Genomic DNA, 18,037 nt, shown 5'->3' on the forward strand with positions numbered 1-18,037 from the left:
GTGTGTGTGTGTGTGTGTGTGTGTGTGTGTGTGTGTGTGTGTGTGTGTGTGTGTATTAATGTAGAAGTGTGTGTGTGTGTGTGTGTGTGTGTGTGTGTGTGTGTGTGTGTATTAATGTAGAAGTGTGTGTGTGTGTGTGTGTGTGTGTGTGTGTGTGTGTGTGTTTGTGTGTGTGTTGTGTGTGTGTGTAAGTGTGTGTAAAAGTGTGTGTGTGTGTACAGTATGTATATAAACCCGTTCCATGTCCCACATGATGTTGTTTAAGCCACAGTGTTATGTGATCTACACTACAAAGCCTGGAACAGGAAGTGGACCTTCTGGTTTCCTTTGTAGAGCCGCCCTGTTTTTCCTCACAGAGCCATGTGATGGAAACACGTCGCTCAGTAGCCGTGAAACCAAGTCGCTTTCACTGTATTAATTTCTCTGACTGTATTTGTGTACTTGTGTCTGTCCCCTCGTCCCCACAGCTCGGTGTTTAAAGGATCGGCGGTTTGCGTGTACTCCATGGCTGACGTTCGGATGGTATTTAACGGACCGTTCTCCCACAAGGAGGGTCCGAACTACCAGTGGGTGGCATACACAGGAAAAATCCCCTACCCACGGCCGGGAACGGTGAGCCTCACCCTATTCTCACACCTCTTTACTGGTACAAAGTAGCAAAACAAGTCCTCATCATGGAGTCTCCACTGTTCTTTTAATCACTCTGGTTCTTTTGGTATGTTTTTGGGTGGGCATGAAAAGTAAAAGTATTAATTTCATCCTATAAATACTAAGAATACTTCTGAAGATGTCAAAAAAATTCACAACATGAAATTGTAACTTATTATTGGATTGGATTGGATTGTTGGAGCTGGAGGTGGCAGAGTGGAAGGTGCAGGGAATTTCATCTGGAGTGATGAGGATGGACAGGATTGGAAAAAAGTTTATTAGAGGGACCAGGCAGGTGGAACATTTTGGAGACAAGGTATAAGAGGTGCTATTGAGATGGTTTGGTCATGGGCAGAGGGGAAAAATGGGGTATATAAGGCAGTAGAAGAATGCTGAGGGAGGAGCTGCCAGGAAGGAAGAAAAGAGGTAGACCAAGGAGAAGGTTAATGAATGTAGTGAGGGAAGACATACAGGAATTCCTACCGAAACAGTGACGGTGAACTTTCCAGCTCTTTTCTAATTTTTCCGTCCTTCCCTCAGTGTCCTGGAGGAACTTTCACTCCCAACATGAAGTCCACTAAGATTACCCTGACGAGGTCATCAACTTCATGCGGAACCATCCCACCATGTACAACTCCGTGTACCCCGTCCACAAGCGCCCTCTGGTGGTCAGGACCAATGTGGACTATGAATTCACCACCATCGCGGTTGACCAGGTGACGGCTGCTGACGGAAGCTATGAGGTCCTCTTCCTGGGTACAGGTGAGCCGACAGCGTTTCACTTCAGCCTTTTTCAGATCCCAACAAGACTATTGGGCTAGCTCTTTGGGCTAGCAGGATTTCGCTCCAGCCCCCAATTTCCGATATCCCATCCTTCCCTCTTGTTCTTTCAGCTATACGCTTGTTCGAAAGAATGCAACCTTTAAACCACAGCGTACCTCTTTTCAAGGGCATGACCGCAGCCATAACTTTGCCACATGCTGAAAGACAAGTAGTGCACGAAGAGCTGTTAAAAGAGGCACCAACAAAAGGCAGGATTTAAGCAGGAGAGGAGTGTAAATGCTTGAATGCGATGGGGATAAAAGCAAGAGGAGAGAAAGGGGGGACAGAAAGAAAGAAAGAAGGAAAGAGTGAAAGACCTGTTTGAAAGTCTTAATCAAGAGGGGATCAGGATAATCTGACCTCGGTTTCAGTTTGCAGTTTTACAAGGCACTCAGCTACACTAGAGACAAAAGAAACATGGCTAAAAGGGAAGATAATATCAACTAAAAAGAGATCTTTGAGGGAGCTTACCTTAAGGGTCATGACTTCCCTGCTAAATTAGTGTTTTAGATTACAGTGGAGTGGGACGGCGTGGAATTTAATAGCTTCCAGTTAACAATAAAACCTCCTGCACTGTTAGATAAGTGTTCCATGATCTCCATTTGGTTACATTTCACATTGTTTTGTTGGTTTGTGTAGTACCGAACTCTTAGACTGGTGTTCTGGTGCTTGGACCCCTTTAATGAATCATATTAAAAAATATGACTGCTGAACTGGGATTCAGAATGGAGACTGATGATCTGGCCATAGTGAAGAATTCACCAGTGGTGGACAGTAGTGCAGTAAATGTAATTTGTTACTGTATTTAAGTTTTTGCATTTGGGGAGATTTTACTGTTACTTCACTACATTTCAAAGTCAAATATCCTACTTTTTACTCAACTTAAATCAGTCGTTCCTTTATATTTATGAGGATAAAAACTTAACTGGTCAATCGGTGCTTGGTGTATCTACTGATCACCAACATACAGTTCAGCATCAGTTCAACATCAAGCAGAACATTAAGAGAGGAATAAATGATGACGTTTGGTTACAGATAAAGGGACGGTGCAGAAGGTGATCGTTTTGCCCAGAAACGACCTGCAGACCGAAGAGCTGATCCTTGAGGAGGTGGAGGTGTTCAAGGTGAACACTTTATTCTTCCTTGCCAATACCTTTTATTCTTCCTTTACTTCTTCTGTATTTTTCTCTTTATCTGTCTATGGTTTGTTTGCCTTTTTTAGTTTTCTATAATTGTAACGTTCTGTTGTATACTAAAGGCTCCTTCTTGAACTATGTACTTTTTTCTTTTTCTCTGTTTTATCTTTCTAATTTCATATGACATTTACATTTTACATGATATTATCTCTCTCTCTCTCTTTCGCTCTCTCTCTCTCTCTCTCTCTCTCTCAGGTCCCGACTCCTATTACAACCATGAAGATATCATCTAAAAGGGTAAAGCTTACCCCTCCCTACTCCTGTACAGCTCATAAACCCTTATGTTCCTGTGTTTCGGAGTTAAAGTGTAGAGCCGAGAGAAGTCAGAAACACATGCGGAACAGATTTATTTAAAGTTCGGGGCTCCAGGCTTGCGCTCGATCCGTCTTCTGTGCATGTCCATAACTCACAACCCCCTCTGGTGTGTTAGAGTAACGATACGGAGCTGAAGCCCTGACACACCACGCATTCATAAAACCGCGACCAGTTCAGCATGTCCTCCGCTTGCTCTTATTGTTGTTAAAAAAGTAGTTGAAGTTAGAACACGCGAGCGGCGCCATGAGATGGTGATATTAACCATACTGAAGGATTGTATCAGTATCTGTATGTATCGATGTTGAATTTGTGTTGTTGTTTTTCTTTACAGCAACAGCTGTACGTAGCGTCAGTGGTGGGCGTGACTCAGCTCGCCCTGCACAGGTGTGACGTGTACGGCGAGGCTTGTGCTGATTGTTGCTTGGCTCGAGATCCGTACTGCGCCTGGGACGGCAAATCCTGCTCCCGTTACTCCGCCTCACAAAAGAGGTGAGCGACAACGCTTTCTAACACACACACACACACACACACACACACACAACACAACAATAACGTTTATAAAGGTATGTTGGTAACTAGCCAGGTCACATGAAAAGTCGTCTATTTCTAATAATTTTTTTTATTTGCTGATTTTTTGTTGGGAGCAATGCAGGCTACTTGCAGAACACCGCAAAGACTTGAACCCTTTTAAAGTAATTTTCTAAGCAGTGTGCCATTGGACACTGAATATCAAGATATAAAACAGAACATGCTAACTGCTGACTCATGCTAACCTCATCAGCCTGCACTCAGAACCCTTTTTTAATGTTATTACCGACGTTTTCATTCGCCCGGAGACCTAATGAAATATACATTTCTTTTACGTATTGGCTGCCTTTCAGGCGCAGTCGGAGACAGGATGTTAAGAATGGGAACCCTAACCGGCTATGCCGTGGCTACAACTCTAACGGTGAGTCCCCACAACGTCACACTCCACATTCACAACACTGAGTCCCCACAACGTCAAACTCCACGTCCACAACACTGAGTCCCCACAACGTCACTTTCCACATCCACAACACTGAGTCTCCACAATGTCACACTTCACATCCACACCACTGAGTCCCCACAACGTCACACTCCACATCCACACCACTGAGGCAACACAACGTCACACTCCACATCCACACCACTGAGTCACCACAGCGTCACACTCCACATCCACAGCACTGAGTCCCCACAATGTCACTTTCCACATCCACACCACTGAGTCCCCACAACATCACTTTCCACATCTGAGACCCACAATGCCATAATACACATCAATCACAGACATTAATACACACATCAATTCTGTTTATTTTTTACCTTTCATATAAACACTACATATTAAAATATGACTTATTATTACTTATAGCTAATATTTTAATTGTGTGTGTCTGTGTGTGTGTGTGTGTGTGTGTGTGTGTGTGTGTGTGTGTGTGTGTGTGTGTGTAGTCAACAAAAACACTCTGCAGACGGTGCAGTACGGTGTGGAGAGCAGCAGCACGTTTCTGGAGTGCCAGGCCAGATCTCCACATGCTGCTATCAAATGGCACTTTCACAAAGACAACAGTGACCGGAGGAGAGAGGTACACAGACACACACACACACGCACACACACACATGCACACACTTACACATACACAAATATAAACACACATATACTCATTCACACACACACACACACACACACACACACACACACACACACACACAAAAACACACGCAAATATACATATGATGCATATTCATACACACAAACACACACAAATATACATATGATGCATATTCATACACACAAACACACACACAAATATACATGACATGCATGTTTATACACACAAACACACAGACACACAAATATACACAGACAAACACACATGTATACATATACATGCATTACTTGTACACACACACACAGACATGCATACACACACACACACACACTCACACAGTTGCACAGTTATGACATGAAAAACAATGCAATATTATTAAGCTTTTTATCTGCCCCCACCCCACCCCTCTTTCTTTCTCAGGTGCGTTCAGACGGCCGTGTGATGAAGACGGATCAGGGGTTGCTTCTGCGCTCTCTCCAGGCCTCAGACTCGGGCATGTACACCTGCACAGCCACAGAGAAGAACTTCAAACACACGCTCATGAAGCTGCAGCTGGTGGTTCTGTCGAGCCAGGCGGTGAACAGCGTGCTCCTGGAGAGCGGCTCGCGGCCACAGACGAGCGCGTGGACGCCCAGCGTGGGGCAGTATCGAGAGCTCCTCAGCATCCTGAGCCAGCCCGAGATGGGCCTCATCAACCAGTACTGCCACGACTACTGGCAGCTCGCAGACACGCAGCGCGACAGCAGCAGCATCAAACCCAGCGAGCTTAACGAGCAGAAGAAACCGCGCAACCGCCGGCATCACGGCGAAGAGCACGAGGACCAGGACGAGACATGAGGACCTCCGTTTTTGCTTTTAGAGACTTGACCGTGAGTGCGTCAGAGGGGCGGGAAAAAAAACAACGTGACGTTTCCAAACTTTTGCCTGAACGAACCCAAATGTTAAAACGCATAAAGAATATCGTACACAGTATTTATTGTAGGTTGTAAATAGGATCATTCTGTGGATTTCTTTGTACTTTAAATAGAAAAAAAGCAAAAAAAGGAAAGAATGCTCTCTGTGTATAGGGCGGATATTATTGTTATATCATTTTTATTGTTATTAACGAGGAACAAAAAAAAATCTATTGGGCATTGAGGGGCGTTTTCATCTCGTTTGGACTATAAATTTATAATAAAAGAGGCGGGAGAGCGCTCTCTACAGGAACATGACAAGGGACTCGATTTCTGACAGACAGAGAGACAGACGGAGTAGACATTGCGTTCTGGACCGTCTCATCAGCACATCCTTCATACATCGTCTTCCTTTCTTTCATATGCACATGATGTTCTACAGGATTGCACAAATGCTCTGAAAGGAAAAAAAGAGAGGAACAGCGTGTGAAGAGCGACGACAGCACAACAGCACAATCGTGAGGACTCTCCAGCCTGGACTTTTAGATTAAGGATAAAAGTGTGTGTTAAGTTTGTTAAGTTCATGGATATAAATATATATATACCAATTCGTAATGATGTTTGAAACCACTTCAGTCTCTGGAGAGTTCCTCGGCTCACGTTTACCACTTTTTGTAAAGAAGAAAAGCACAAAGCGACTCGTCAGGTGACATGGCAACAACCCGCACATCGGTACGGTCCTGTAACAGGTCCAGGATGATACAAGCAAAACTCGCGACATCATACAAAAATCAAAATAGAGATTTTTACAACATAGATTTTCTGTATCGTATTTTCCAGACTGAAGTTCACATACATTCGAATTCTTGCGTTAGCGTAATCGCTGCTTGCACATTTGTTATTGTTGTTGCAGAAGGCTTTTTACTCCAGAATCTAAGCTAATATGTGCCTGGTGTGGAAAAATTAATAGTTAAAACTTCTTTCTGATCAACGCTGATCAGGGGGCATCATTATACAGAGGATTATGCACAATTTGGGCTTTTAGGAAAGTTGTAATTTAGTGGTTAAGGCTCTGGGTTACTGATCAGAAGGTCAGGGGTTCGTCACTCTTTTAGACTTCTGAGCAAGACCCTTAACCCTCTGTGCTCCAGGGGGCGCTGTATGATGGTTGAGCCTGCGTTCTGACCCCAGAATGTCAAGAAATATTTTCACTATGCTGTAATGTTCATGTAGCAACTTTACCTTTATTATAAAACGTTAGAATTTAAAGGTACAGCGTGTCATTTTTAAACTGGTCCCAATTCCTGTAAAAGTGGAAAAAAAAACTTTTTGTGTGTGTGTACCTGCAAGAACTGCGATAATACAGTGCGTTAAATCTCCTTGTTTCAGGTTTCTGTGTTTTTCTACCCGTAAAAAAAAAATGCCACCCTGTTTTCTAAACCCTCATTTTGGGGTAAATAAAAGAAAAAGAAATAAAAACAACAAAAAATCTATTGCACATTGACTGGCATTTTCATCTAATTTTAACTTACGAAAATTAGACATAAGAAAAAAAATACGTAAAAGTAAAAGGGTGGAGTTTGTTATATGGAGGGTTCAAGTTGCCATTGAAAATAGTGCTAATGCTAATTCTAGCTTACAGGTAATAGAGGACTCCGAAGATACAAACTACTAGTTTAAAACCTCGCTGCCGTGTAGAAGCTTCTGAAAATAAGCTTCTGATTTTTTGCGACACTAACGGGATGAAAAACTAAACACAGCATAGAGGACAAAAAAAAAAGGAAACAAAATGGCATTTACGTGACACGTCAGCAGAATGACTGGTGATGTTCTGTCTGGGAAATACGGTACCGATCAGGCCGTGTGCGTGACCTACGTGTCCGTAAGACCGTAAGCAAAAGATCGACAGAAAACAGTGCAACACGCTTCTTGTTTTTGTTTTTTCACTACCCTGTGGGAAGCAGTACCGAGTGAGGGATTTCTGAGGATATGGCACACGTTCCACATCTGTATTTTTCCTTCACTGTAGGAGGGGAAAAACACATGTACAATTCTATCGCCCTTTTTTCCCTTCATCATCCCTTTGTAAGACTAAATGCACAGGTGATTTTATTGTATTGATTGGTGTAAATGACTCCGCCCCCTTTTTCCTTCCTCCTCTCTTTCTCTTCTTGTTGGTGTTGCTGACTAATAAATTAAAGCTCTATATTTTATAGTAATCCAATGTTGGCTTTATTTTTCGCACTCTGCCATTTAATGGTGTTTTCAGAAGGAGAACAGTGACTGGAGGTGAGAGGTATAAACACACACACACACACACACACACACACACAAATTCATTCACACAATCATGCACATATATACATGTTCATACACACATATACTCATATACACTGATCAGGCAAATCATTAAGACCACCTGCCTAATATCGTGTTGGTCCTCTTTTTCTGCTAAAACCATTTGGCTGGCAAAGTCAGGTGTCTGAATAATGTAAAGGAGAATGTTTCTGAGCATTCTGGGAGAAGGTTCTCTGTGGAAGGCTCAGTTTTAATGCAGTAGTCCAATGTGGGCAGTAAAAGGTCACCCAGGATGTTTATGTAGTGAAACTTTGAGCCCAGGAACTCTATCATTTTTCCACACAGAATCCCAGAGTGGAGCACAAAACAAGAACATAGCAAGAACCCTGCAGCCAAGTTCAAGCAACAAATCGAGCTTTTGAGAATTCGAGCAGATGTAAAAAAAAATAATTCCCCATACAATCTCCATACAGTTAGTTCTCAAGCACGCGGTGATTCACCAGAAGAAGCCCACGTCACATCTTCTCAACACAAAACCCGTCTGTGCCTTTACACCAGCTTCCATTCTTTCATTATCTGATCTGATCTGATCTCAGACACGGCTCTCATTCTGGAGTCATTCACTGACCTAAAAGCTTTTATCCAGAACGCCACTGTGTCCATGAAGGAATGGTGGCCCACTCAGGACGCTTATCACCGTGAGCCATCGGTGTCTCCAGTCACGCCTTTGGTCTGAAAGGGACGCTGGTTGTGAGGGGTTCTGTGGTTTTGATTGTGTTTTAGAACGTTCGGCTCTCCTGCTGGAAAAAAAACTCTGTGATGTCGACACAGGAAGGGAAAGTGCTCGAGAGTCTTTATGACTTTAAGATGTCACTTCTGTTCTTGTGGATGCTGTTTGTAATTTTATTTTAATTTTTTATCACATGACAAAGCGATGATGTGATCGAACAAGTTCAGTTTGTCATCAGAGGACAACAGTCATGGGATCTTCATGTAAGCCTCAGATCTAATCTAATGATGATGATGATGATGATGATGATGCCTAAAAGGTGGAGAATGAAAGTTTCCAGGAGGTGGGCCATTTTCTAAACTCCTCTCCATCATACAGTGTAATGTGCTGCCAAATCCGCTAGAGGACACCAGAGCCTTTCCTTGCAAGTCATTGATCACGTGACCAGAGTCTTTTTACTTCATACGAAGCTCAGAATAATCGCAGGGGCGCAATTAACAGTTTTAAGGGGGTTATGCAAGACAGAATTATATATATATATATATATATATATATATATATATATATATATATATATATATATATATATATATAAAATATATGTGTGTATGTAATTTTAAACATTTTAAAAATAACTGGATATTCACTGAAACACAAACACTCAAACACACACACACACACACACACACACACACACACACACACACACTCTGTAATATTACAGAGCTCAGAGTCTCCAGTGTTGAGAAATCCAGAGATTCGTTCCCTCACATGTGAGAAAGAGCAGTGATGAAGAGCAGCTGGTAGGGGGTGGGGCTAGAGCGATCCTGAAGTACCGATCCATTCAATACTGGCGCTGTGCAGAGACGATCGATTCTATTTCTATAATATATTTATAATAAAGTCTTGTGTTGCTCTGTTTTAAATATATATCTCAATATTGCTGTTTCGTCTGGATCTTCTGTGAAAATCGTTTCATTTGCATCGATTTGAATCGATCAGTCAGAGAAAAATCAGGAACAGATTCAACACTTGCACAAAAATGGGACTTAATGTAAATATTGTGATCATAATTTCCACATTGAAAGAAAAAAACTATTGAGATTATTACTGGATCGTCATGGTGACTCCTGCTTTTATTAATTATGTTTTGATTTCATCAGATTATCCATTAGCATGTACTGTAGACTATGGAACGCTAAAGACGGAGCTGATTTTCTTTTTTATTACTAACAGTTTGCTAACATCGTCCTACCCGCTCATAGATTAGCAGAGGAGCTAGCTAGCATTCTTCTGTGTTTCGAGTAAATAACTTTATGTAAAATTAATAAACTTGTAAATGGAATATAGACAGTGCAGGCTCCAGCGCGGGTTTATTAAATACAAACACCAGATACACTGCATGGAGGTTCTGTTTTTTTATGTGAATCATAGCGTGTGTGTGAGAGAATGAATACGAGTCACACAAGATTACACACAACTCGGACTCTCTCTGATATTTTATTAGGATTTTTTTAGCGTTATTGTGGTTATGTCAACTTTATTACCATCAAACAGATGAAAGAATGCCGCAAAAGAGAGAGAGAGAGAGAGAGAGAGAGTTCCAGGTGTGAGCAGAGCTCGCACGCCCTTGAAGTCGACACACCAGGATGCGAACGTTCTGCGCTAAAAAAAAGCCTCGAATCGCATTAACACAGTATCTCATGGCGGTCTGATGTGTGAACACGTGTGTCCCGGAAATATGTTTATTTATATACCACGTAATGAAGAACCTTTTTTTTTTTTTTTTTTACTTGAACCCTCCTGGTTATTACTTTCCGTTTAAAAAAAAAAGGAAAAAACAGGCATTTATTACTTCGGAAATATAAGAAAATTATTAATACTAATAAAACACAAGAACAGGAAAGAACGAAACGAAGACAAATCCATGAATAAATAAATAAACATTATAAATATATTACACATAATTCCCTTTTTGTGTAGAAATGGATGTGAATCACATGAAGCCCAGATTTCAGGACAAACACACACACACACACACACACACACACACACACACACTTGATCTTGATGACATCCATAAACACAGCCGCCACAAAACACAACCTCTGAAGCCTCGTCCATCCATTTTGCTACGTTTCTGTTCACCTAGCCGCTATGCTAGCTCCGAGAAGGCCCCGGTTGCTTGTGTGTGGAATGGAGCTCAATAACCTTAATAAAAAAAATCTATCCGTGTATTAATTCTAAACTTTTCAATAAAACGCTATGCTTGCTATTATGCTAGAATTAGCATTCCACCACGCGATGGTTGGAGACTGAGAAGATTTTCCTGATTGGTGCGATTTTCTGAAAACGCTATCGCATCAAAATCATTTAACATAAAAAAAATTAAAAATCATATATATTTTATATTTGAAGTAAACCCTAACGTGACACCACAGGAAGTTTGGTTGACGGATACGCGATTGTAAGCCATGCCCAGTGTCACAGAACTGTTTCAGCTCTCGCGCTGTGACACCAGCAACGTCCAAAACATGTAGCACTCTCCATGAGAGTGTCTAAAGTGTTCTTTGTATGTTAGCTGTATTAGTTAGCGAACTACCTGGCATGCACGTCCATCCACAGGTAGTCTGGCTACATTTGCTAGTATTTTCAAAGTTAGGTATTGCTTGGTTTTAGGTTGTTTGTTGACAGTGTTGAGGCCACACTGCGTTCACACGTTTTCATCGAGCCTGCGCAAATCTACGTCTTTGTGATATTCTAAACAGTGACTCTGTTTCTACTGTCTTTCTCGTTTGAAAACATCTTCTCAGGCAGTGCTAGTGTATACATACTTCTTATTGGTTGTATAGTGGGTTATTAGTTTTTATTGGTATTGTTAATTGTTTTAATTGTATGTAAGTTGTTCTCGAGTGTCATGTAAGGCGCCCCTAAATACAATAAATGTATTTAATATTATAATTATTATTATTTTTATTAATATAATTATTATGATTGTAACGAGCGTACGATCACGCTGAGTTATTTTGTTTTCGTAAAGATAGCTACGTCCAGCTGCTACGGCTTCTCATCCAAACACAATAAAAGCCTTGTCGTCTCCTACGACTGCGACTAGACTCACAGGACCACAGGACCCTTCCCATCAGCCTCTGCATGTCACATGACCTAGTCACCTGATCACTCCCACCTGTCCCTTGTTACCTTGTGTATTTGAGTCTCAGCTTGGACCTCACTCTGTGTTGCGCGTTTGTTTTGCACGGTTGTTGTTTTTATTGTTTTCAGTCTTTGTGTTCAGGTTCCTCTGATACTTTGGTACAGTCACTTTCGCCTGTTTACGTGACGGAACATCAGACCCAAGAACGGACTCAAAATGTGGCGCAAGGTGAGATTTACCTTCTAAACGATAGTGGTGACCATGTGACTAGGTCAGGTGACATGCAGTAGCTGATTAGAGTCTTTAACTGTATGTTTAAATCCTGAAAACGCCAACACAAGTATCGACAGCAGTGCCCATAAGATACCATGGGGAGGCGGTAGCATAATGGTAAAGGAATTGGACTTTGGATCTGAAGGCCGTGAGTTCAAATCCCAGCCTTAACAAGCTGGGGCCCTGAGCAAGGCCCTTAACCCCGTAGCTGCTTAGTTGTCCGAATGAGATAAATGCAAGTCTTTCTGGATAAAAGCATCTGCCATATGCCATAAAAATAAAGGTAAGAAACGCAAGTGACTTGTCAAAAGCTGGTAGTGTAAAGTAAGTGGCAACGTTTCAGCGTCCAGCACGACGCACCTCGGTAACGATAGACTAGGGCTAGGAGGCTGAAGCAGTCGTGAAGCGCTCAGGCGTGGTGAACTTCCCGATGCTAACACGAGCACGCCGAGGCCTTCTGAAGAGCGCAGGAGCGAACAGCAGGAACACGCGTCACAGTATCGCAGTAGGTCGACTATTGCTCTAGTTTATGCTGGACACACTCTCACTCCTGTCACTTCAACACACACACACATCTCCTCGGTCATGCCACCTGAAACCGAGACCCGGCTCATGAGATTTCCCTCGGACTTCATGCTATAATGCATGGAAATGTCGAAATAAATGTATATATGATGTAGATTCAAGTGACAAAATATATTACGATGTAAAATAAATGTAACAGAATTCTGTACAATGGACGAATAAATATTTGTAAATTAAAGAAGGTTATTTTATTGGACTATTATTAATGTAAATATTATAGAATTTATTTTTGTAAATAATATTATATATTTTTATTGGATGTGTAGTATGTAGGAGCGTGGACACAAAAACTGAGTATGTCAATAGCTTTGGGATTGAACACATAATTATTCAATAAATAAATAAATGAACAAACAAACGAACAATTCCGCTAGAAACATGGACAGACCCTCGATTTTTGGGCGGCCATCTTGGACAACCGCAATTTAGTTTTTTAAATATATTTTGGTATCAACACCAAAGCTCTGTCCGGCTCCGCCTCCCAAAATGGAACGTAGAGCTTCAATGTTCCAAAGTAATTTTTTGAGAATTAGACGCCTACACTGTACGATTTTTATGAGAGTAGAAGCTAAAATAAAAAGCACCCACAAGCTGCATGTCTTGGCTGAAGCTCCTGGTGAATCTCCAAATGCTGACTTCGAATGCATAGTGGCTAAAACAGTTCACACGTCACATTTAACTTACAAACAATAAAACTATACCGTCATTAGCATAGCGTTGCATGGCTTAGCCTAGCCTAGCCGAAACAAATCGGCGACTAACATGTAGCTTTTGTATGGTGTCTATAAAAATGTTCTAAAAGAATTCAATCGTTATCTCATAGGATGCCACAATAATCGTGTTGTGAGTATCGTACATTTGTTGGCAAAGCTAGCTCAGGCTAGCTGTGCATCCCGCTAGAGTGTAGCATGTAGCGCACTTCCCGTACCAATCTCATTGTATTATTTGGTGTTAAATATGTAATCGAAATGGCTAAACCAGGAGGGACTGAACTGTCCGTGTAAGGCCGATATTCAGACATATTTGAACATGTGGCAGGAAACGGAAATCGTAAAACGCATGCAGTTTTTTTTTTGGCTACGTCTCTGTGGACTCGAATATTAACAGACCGTATTTTTATTTTTTTTATTTTTTTAACAATCGCTAATGAGCCACGGCAAGTTTTCCTGAGCACAGGAGCGAAGCTGTACCCAGAGGTGCCAACATGGCTGGAGGCGTGTTGATGGGATCTTTTTTTTACAAACAGAGAGACCTGTGAAGCCACAGATGGGAAATGATTCGCTCAAACAGGAGCCAATCAGTACTTTTCCAATTCGGTGACTTCCCAATGAAGGGAATCATTTTCTGCTTGTGACAGCAGGAATGTCACAGAAGTCAGAGATTGTAAATACTACATCTTTACCAGTGAGTAATAATGTTGGCACCCCTGAGTAGCAACAAAAAGTGTAAGGCGTACATGAAAGAGTTACTTTACTCAAAAAATCAGAGTTTCGAAATTTCTCAAAGGATATATGTTTGTGTGTGTGTGTGTGTGTGTGTGTGTGTGTGTGTACGTAAAGTAATTCTAGAGTAAGTAACTGTGTATATCGTACGCGACATTTATGGCTTGTAAGATTAGCAAATACAAGAAAAGACGAAGCTCAAGAAAAGACATGGAGATGCTAATGTTAGCATGAGAGCGAAGCAGGCTCAGGTTGACCATGCTAAAGGCTAATTTACAGAGCTGAGGGTGTGCTGCGAGGGATGTAGGGGGTCGGAGGGACGACTGAGATACGGAGTTTAGCCGTTCTGCTCGTCCCCGGGCTGTGTGGCAAAGGGGAGGGGAGTTGGAGATTCGCCGTTGCACGATGAAGAAGCTTGTGCGTTAGATGCCTCCAGAACAGCAGGGGGCTCCGTGGAGGCCTGGGCTGGAGCCTGGGGGTTTTCCTGTGTTCCTCCTGCAGGGTCTGTAGCTCCCTCGCCAGGTTGAGCTGTAGCAGCAGATTGGTGGTGCTCTGGAGCCCGCAGCCTCTTCATGATGGTCGTGACTCTCACGGCTTTCTGAGGACAAAAAATAAAACAGATGAGAGGATCCAACTTTATATGACTGATTTCAGTTACACACATGATGTGTGTAAAGCACAATCTACACTTTTATGTGTGGAGGCCAAGGGTGCAGTCAGAGTTCCAAATCAATAGGTTTTCAAAAGTTTTGGAGCTCTACAGCATCAGATCTTCCACACTAACCCATGTTAAGCATATCTTCATGAAGCTGGCTTTGTGCATGGGGGCTTTGTCATGCTGGAAAGACCACATATGGCTGGAAAAGTCTGGTGTAAGGATCGTTATTTCCATCTAAATCAATAGCCAAATATTAGCTGAACATAAATAATGCTACCTTCCACTTGGCTCTTGCGAAGTTCTTCTCCATCTGTGCACAAACATTTTCCTTGATGTTCTTATCTGAGGCAGCGTTTCCTGATATCCTACAGAATAGAAATACAAATTCAGGTACGGCCAAGAAACCTCAAAACTCCTATTAATGACCTGCAATACAAAAGAAAACCTGCACGCCTCAGCATATCTTGTAAAAGTTGGCACTAAATGAAAAATGAGGTCAGTACCACTCGTGGTTGATGGCTTCCTGTGCTGTGAGTCTCTGATCCTGGTCGACTTCCATAAGACGTGCTACAAGACTTTTAGCTGCGAAGTGATGAAATGAAATGATTTAATTACAATCAAATCAATTAATAAATGGATAAATATATAGTGTCCGACTTCAGGCTGATTTAATGGTTTCTTTTTTGTCACCCGAGTCAGAGATTTCGTCCCAGTACGGCGAATCAAACTCGTAATCTCCTGCCAGAATTTTGCGAAACAGGTTCTTGTCATGGTTCTCGTAATCGTCGTCATCTGCGTCTTCGTAGAATGGAGGGTTGCCAGAAAGTCTGAAAAAAGAATGAATGTTCACTATTAAATACAGAAATTATATCCAGATCCTGCATTTTCCACACGCCCCTTTTCAGACCTTTGCTTTCCTTATATGGTTAAAGCTTCCTGTATTGGTGGTGCTGTTTAGTCATTGGTTCTTTCTGCATCTTGCTTTGTTTTGCTGCGGCTTTACATCCTCATCACTCTAACTCATCTCTTGCGGTGTTATTTTTTTTTGCATTAGTGCAAATCCAAATATTTGTGATTAGATACTTACAGTATGTACATGATCACTCCGAGAGCCCAGCAGTCCACGGCTCGGCCATATCTCTGTCTCCCAACAACTTCTGGAGCTACATGAGGCACAAAAGAAAAAAAGTCAAAAGTCTCTGTTAAGAATCGCGCTTTTACTCCAGTCCCAATAAACAACAAACTTCAATCGCAACACCAAACAGAGAAGAATCTCATGGACGCTGAAAGTACAAGGAACTTTGAATCAGCAGGACTGGAGCTGAGAATCACCACTGAACACTTCCAAAACTCTCAGATTACAGTTGATGTTATGTATTGTGTATGTGTGTACCGCTACCGAAGCAATGTATTATATTCTATACTTATCACTGATACGATCAGTGTCCGATCAAAACCTGGATTTTCAGTCATTTTTTGACAGTTAATTGGATTTTAAAGGGGTCTTTCTGGCAGGGAAACACTGATGAACATGCGTACATAGAATCGTCAGTGCTCCCCCCAGAGAAACAACTAAAGAACTTTTCTACCTGTTCTACAAGAGTGTACTTTCACACCATGTTTAATGCCTCCTACCCAGATACTCCGGAGTTCCACATGGTTCTTTGATGAGCCCGTTCTCAAGCTTAGCCAGGTGGAAATCACTGATGACTATTTTGGAGTGTTTCAGGCGGTTGTAATACACCAGGTTCTCCAGCTAAAACAAAAACAACACGAAATTGTCATTACTTTCAATTACAACAAATAATTGCGCATATGTTTGTCCAGCAGAGGGAGCATTGGCACGTGCCTTCAGATTGCGGTGGACGATGTTGAGCGAGTGTAGGTACGCCACGGCCTCTAGCACCTGCCGAACCACGTTGCTGGTGTCTTTCTCGGAGTAGTAGCCCTGGTCCAGGATCCAGTCAAACACCTCTCTACCTGTAGCACTGAAACGCAAATCGGAAAAAAACAAACGTCCGTCATGTCATCATGAACGTGAAGCTATTCTGTGCATACCGTGCAAATAAGGATTAGCGTCAAGGATTCGCTGATGTATAACATGCAGGAAATATAAGTGCCCAGGGAGGAAAATATACACCAGGGAATTAATTTTGCTGTAGAAATCTAACATATGCAAATCCAAAACCCAAACACTCAGAAAAGAACATGGTGGAAATGTCTTGTTAGATGAGTGTGAGAGAAAAAGTGTTTTGAAAGAGGGAGAAAGAAAGAGATATGTAGAGGAAGGTATAGACAGAGATTTCGGTACAGTCTTTTTATCTGACATATCCTCAGGCTACATGAGCCCAGGTTCCTCGAGATGTGCCTCAGCGCTGCAGGCTCAGCTGGAGAAAAGCAGAGCAGGGATTAAAGTGGAAATACGTCGTACATCATGACTGAAACTCTTTCTCGGAGTACTCGCTAAGTCCTAAAAGCACATTTATTGTAGCAGAGCTGCACCTTCACATAGCAAGAAAAAATCTTTGGACACCTGAGCATAAGATCGGTATGTGGTTTTCGAACATCACGTTCCACTTTTGGTCCCCATTCACTGTTAGAGTTCCTTCACTCTTCTGGGAAGATGCGCTCTTATTTTTTTAGTGTCCTTGTGGAGATTTGTGTGAGATTCAGCCAGTTTGTGAAGTCAGGTACTAGTGTAGGTGAGGTGAGCAGGCCTGGGGTGCAGTCAGCATGAACAATTCATCCCAAAGGTGTTTAGTAGGTTTGGAATCAGAGCTCCATCAGAGAGATGGAGATCTTCCTCTCCAACCCATGTAAAGCAGATCTTCATTTTTAAACAGGTTTGGGTCTCCTAGTTCAAGTAACAGGGAATAAAACCCAATACTTTTGTATATTCAGTGTATTCTGGTGTAAAAACACTTGTTTTATAAGCTATACTGTTATAAGCTGTTATAAGCCATCCATTGGGTTTTGATGGTTTTCTTGGATTAAAAATGTAACTGCTAAGAAGCACACTGTCAAAATCTAATTCTTATCAGGAACTTTGCTTCTTTTCCATTGCTTTTAGGTAAACAAGTTACATTTAGCCAATACAAGACAAAACTTTCAGACTGGCGTCTGCACTCACTTTCCTTATGATCGAGATTTGACTGCAGACTGTGAGGCAACAATCGAACACCTCTCAGTTTGATCTATTTCTGTGAGAGGACCCTGTCAGGTCACTGTTCCTGTGCTGATCACCGAATTCAGGGCAGGAAAATTGTGCAACCGTTCTGCGAATCCCAGTAAAGGTCCGTACACACGGTTTAACCACAAGGGAACCAGCACATGCTTGAGAAACGGAATATTCTGGTTTATTAAGGTGCATGTTGATGCCATAGTTG

At 41.9% G+C, this 18,037-nt stretch overlaps 2 protein-coding genes across 2 annotated transcripts in view; one reads left to right on the top strand and one right to left on the bottom strand.

Annotated features, from left to right (window-relative positions):
• Window positions 1-7,730, top strand: part of sema3fb (sema domain, immunoglobulin domain (Ig), short basic domain, secreted, (semaphorin) 3Fb) — a 57,961-nt gene extending 50,231 nt beyond the window's left edge. Inside the window, 9 exon segments of the mRNA XM_046875748.1 lie at window positions 468-612; window positions 1,189-1,225; window positions 1,228-1,410; window positions 2,506-2,594; window positions 2,862-2,903; window positions 3,313-3,470; window positions 3,863-3,930; window positions 4,458-4,591; window positions 5,039-7,730. Of these exon segments, the coding sequence (XP_046731704.1) occupies window positions 468-612; window positions 1,189-1,225; window positions 1,228-1,410; window positions 2,506-2,594; window positions 2,862-2,903; window positions 3,313-3,470; window positions 3,863-3,930; window positions 4,458-4,591; window positions 5,039-5,455 (1,273 nt within the window). The 3' untranslated portion in view covers window positions 5,456-7,730.
• Window positions 7,731-12,533: 4,803 nt separating this feature from the next.
• Window positions 12,534-18,037, bottom strand: part of camkvb (CaM kinase-like vesicle-associated b) — a 34,969-nt gene continuing 29,465 nt past the window's right edge. Inside the window, exons 5-11 of the mRNA XM_046875747.1 lie at window positions 16,501-16,639; window positions 16,287-16,407; window positions 15,739-15,814; window positions 15,342-15,478; window positions 15,155-15,233; window positions 14,929-15,016; window positions 12,534-14,591 (exon numbers count right to left, since the gene is read on the bottom strand). Of these exons, the coding sequence (XP_046731703.1) occupies window positions 14,331-14,591; window positions 14,929-15,016; window positions 15,155-15,233; window positions 15,342-15,478; window positions 15,739-15,814; window positions 16,287-16,407; window positions 16,501-16,639 (901 nt within the window). The 3' untranslated portion in view covers window positions 12,534-14,330. The remainder of the gene's footprint in view (window positions 14,592-14,928; window positions 15,017-15,154; window positions 15,234-15,341; window positions 15,479-15,738; window positions 15,815-16,286; window positions 16,408-16,500; window positions 16,640-18,037) is intronic.

This window comes from Silurus meridionalis, chromosome 19 (assembly GCF_014805685.1).
Source record: "Silurus meridionalis isolate SWU-2019-XX chromosome 19, ASM1480568v1, whole genome shotgun sequence".
In the NCBI taxonomy this organism is placed as follows: domain Eukaryota; kingdom Metazoa; phylum Chordata; class Actinopteri; order Siluriformes; family Siluridae; genus Silurus; species Silurus meridionalis.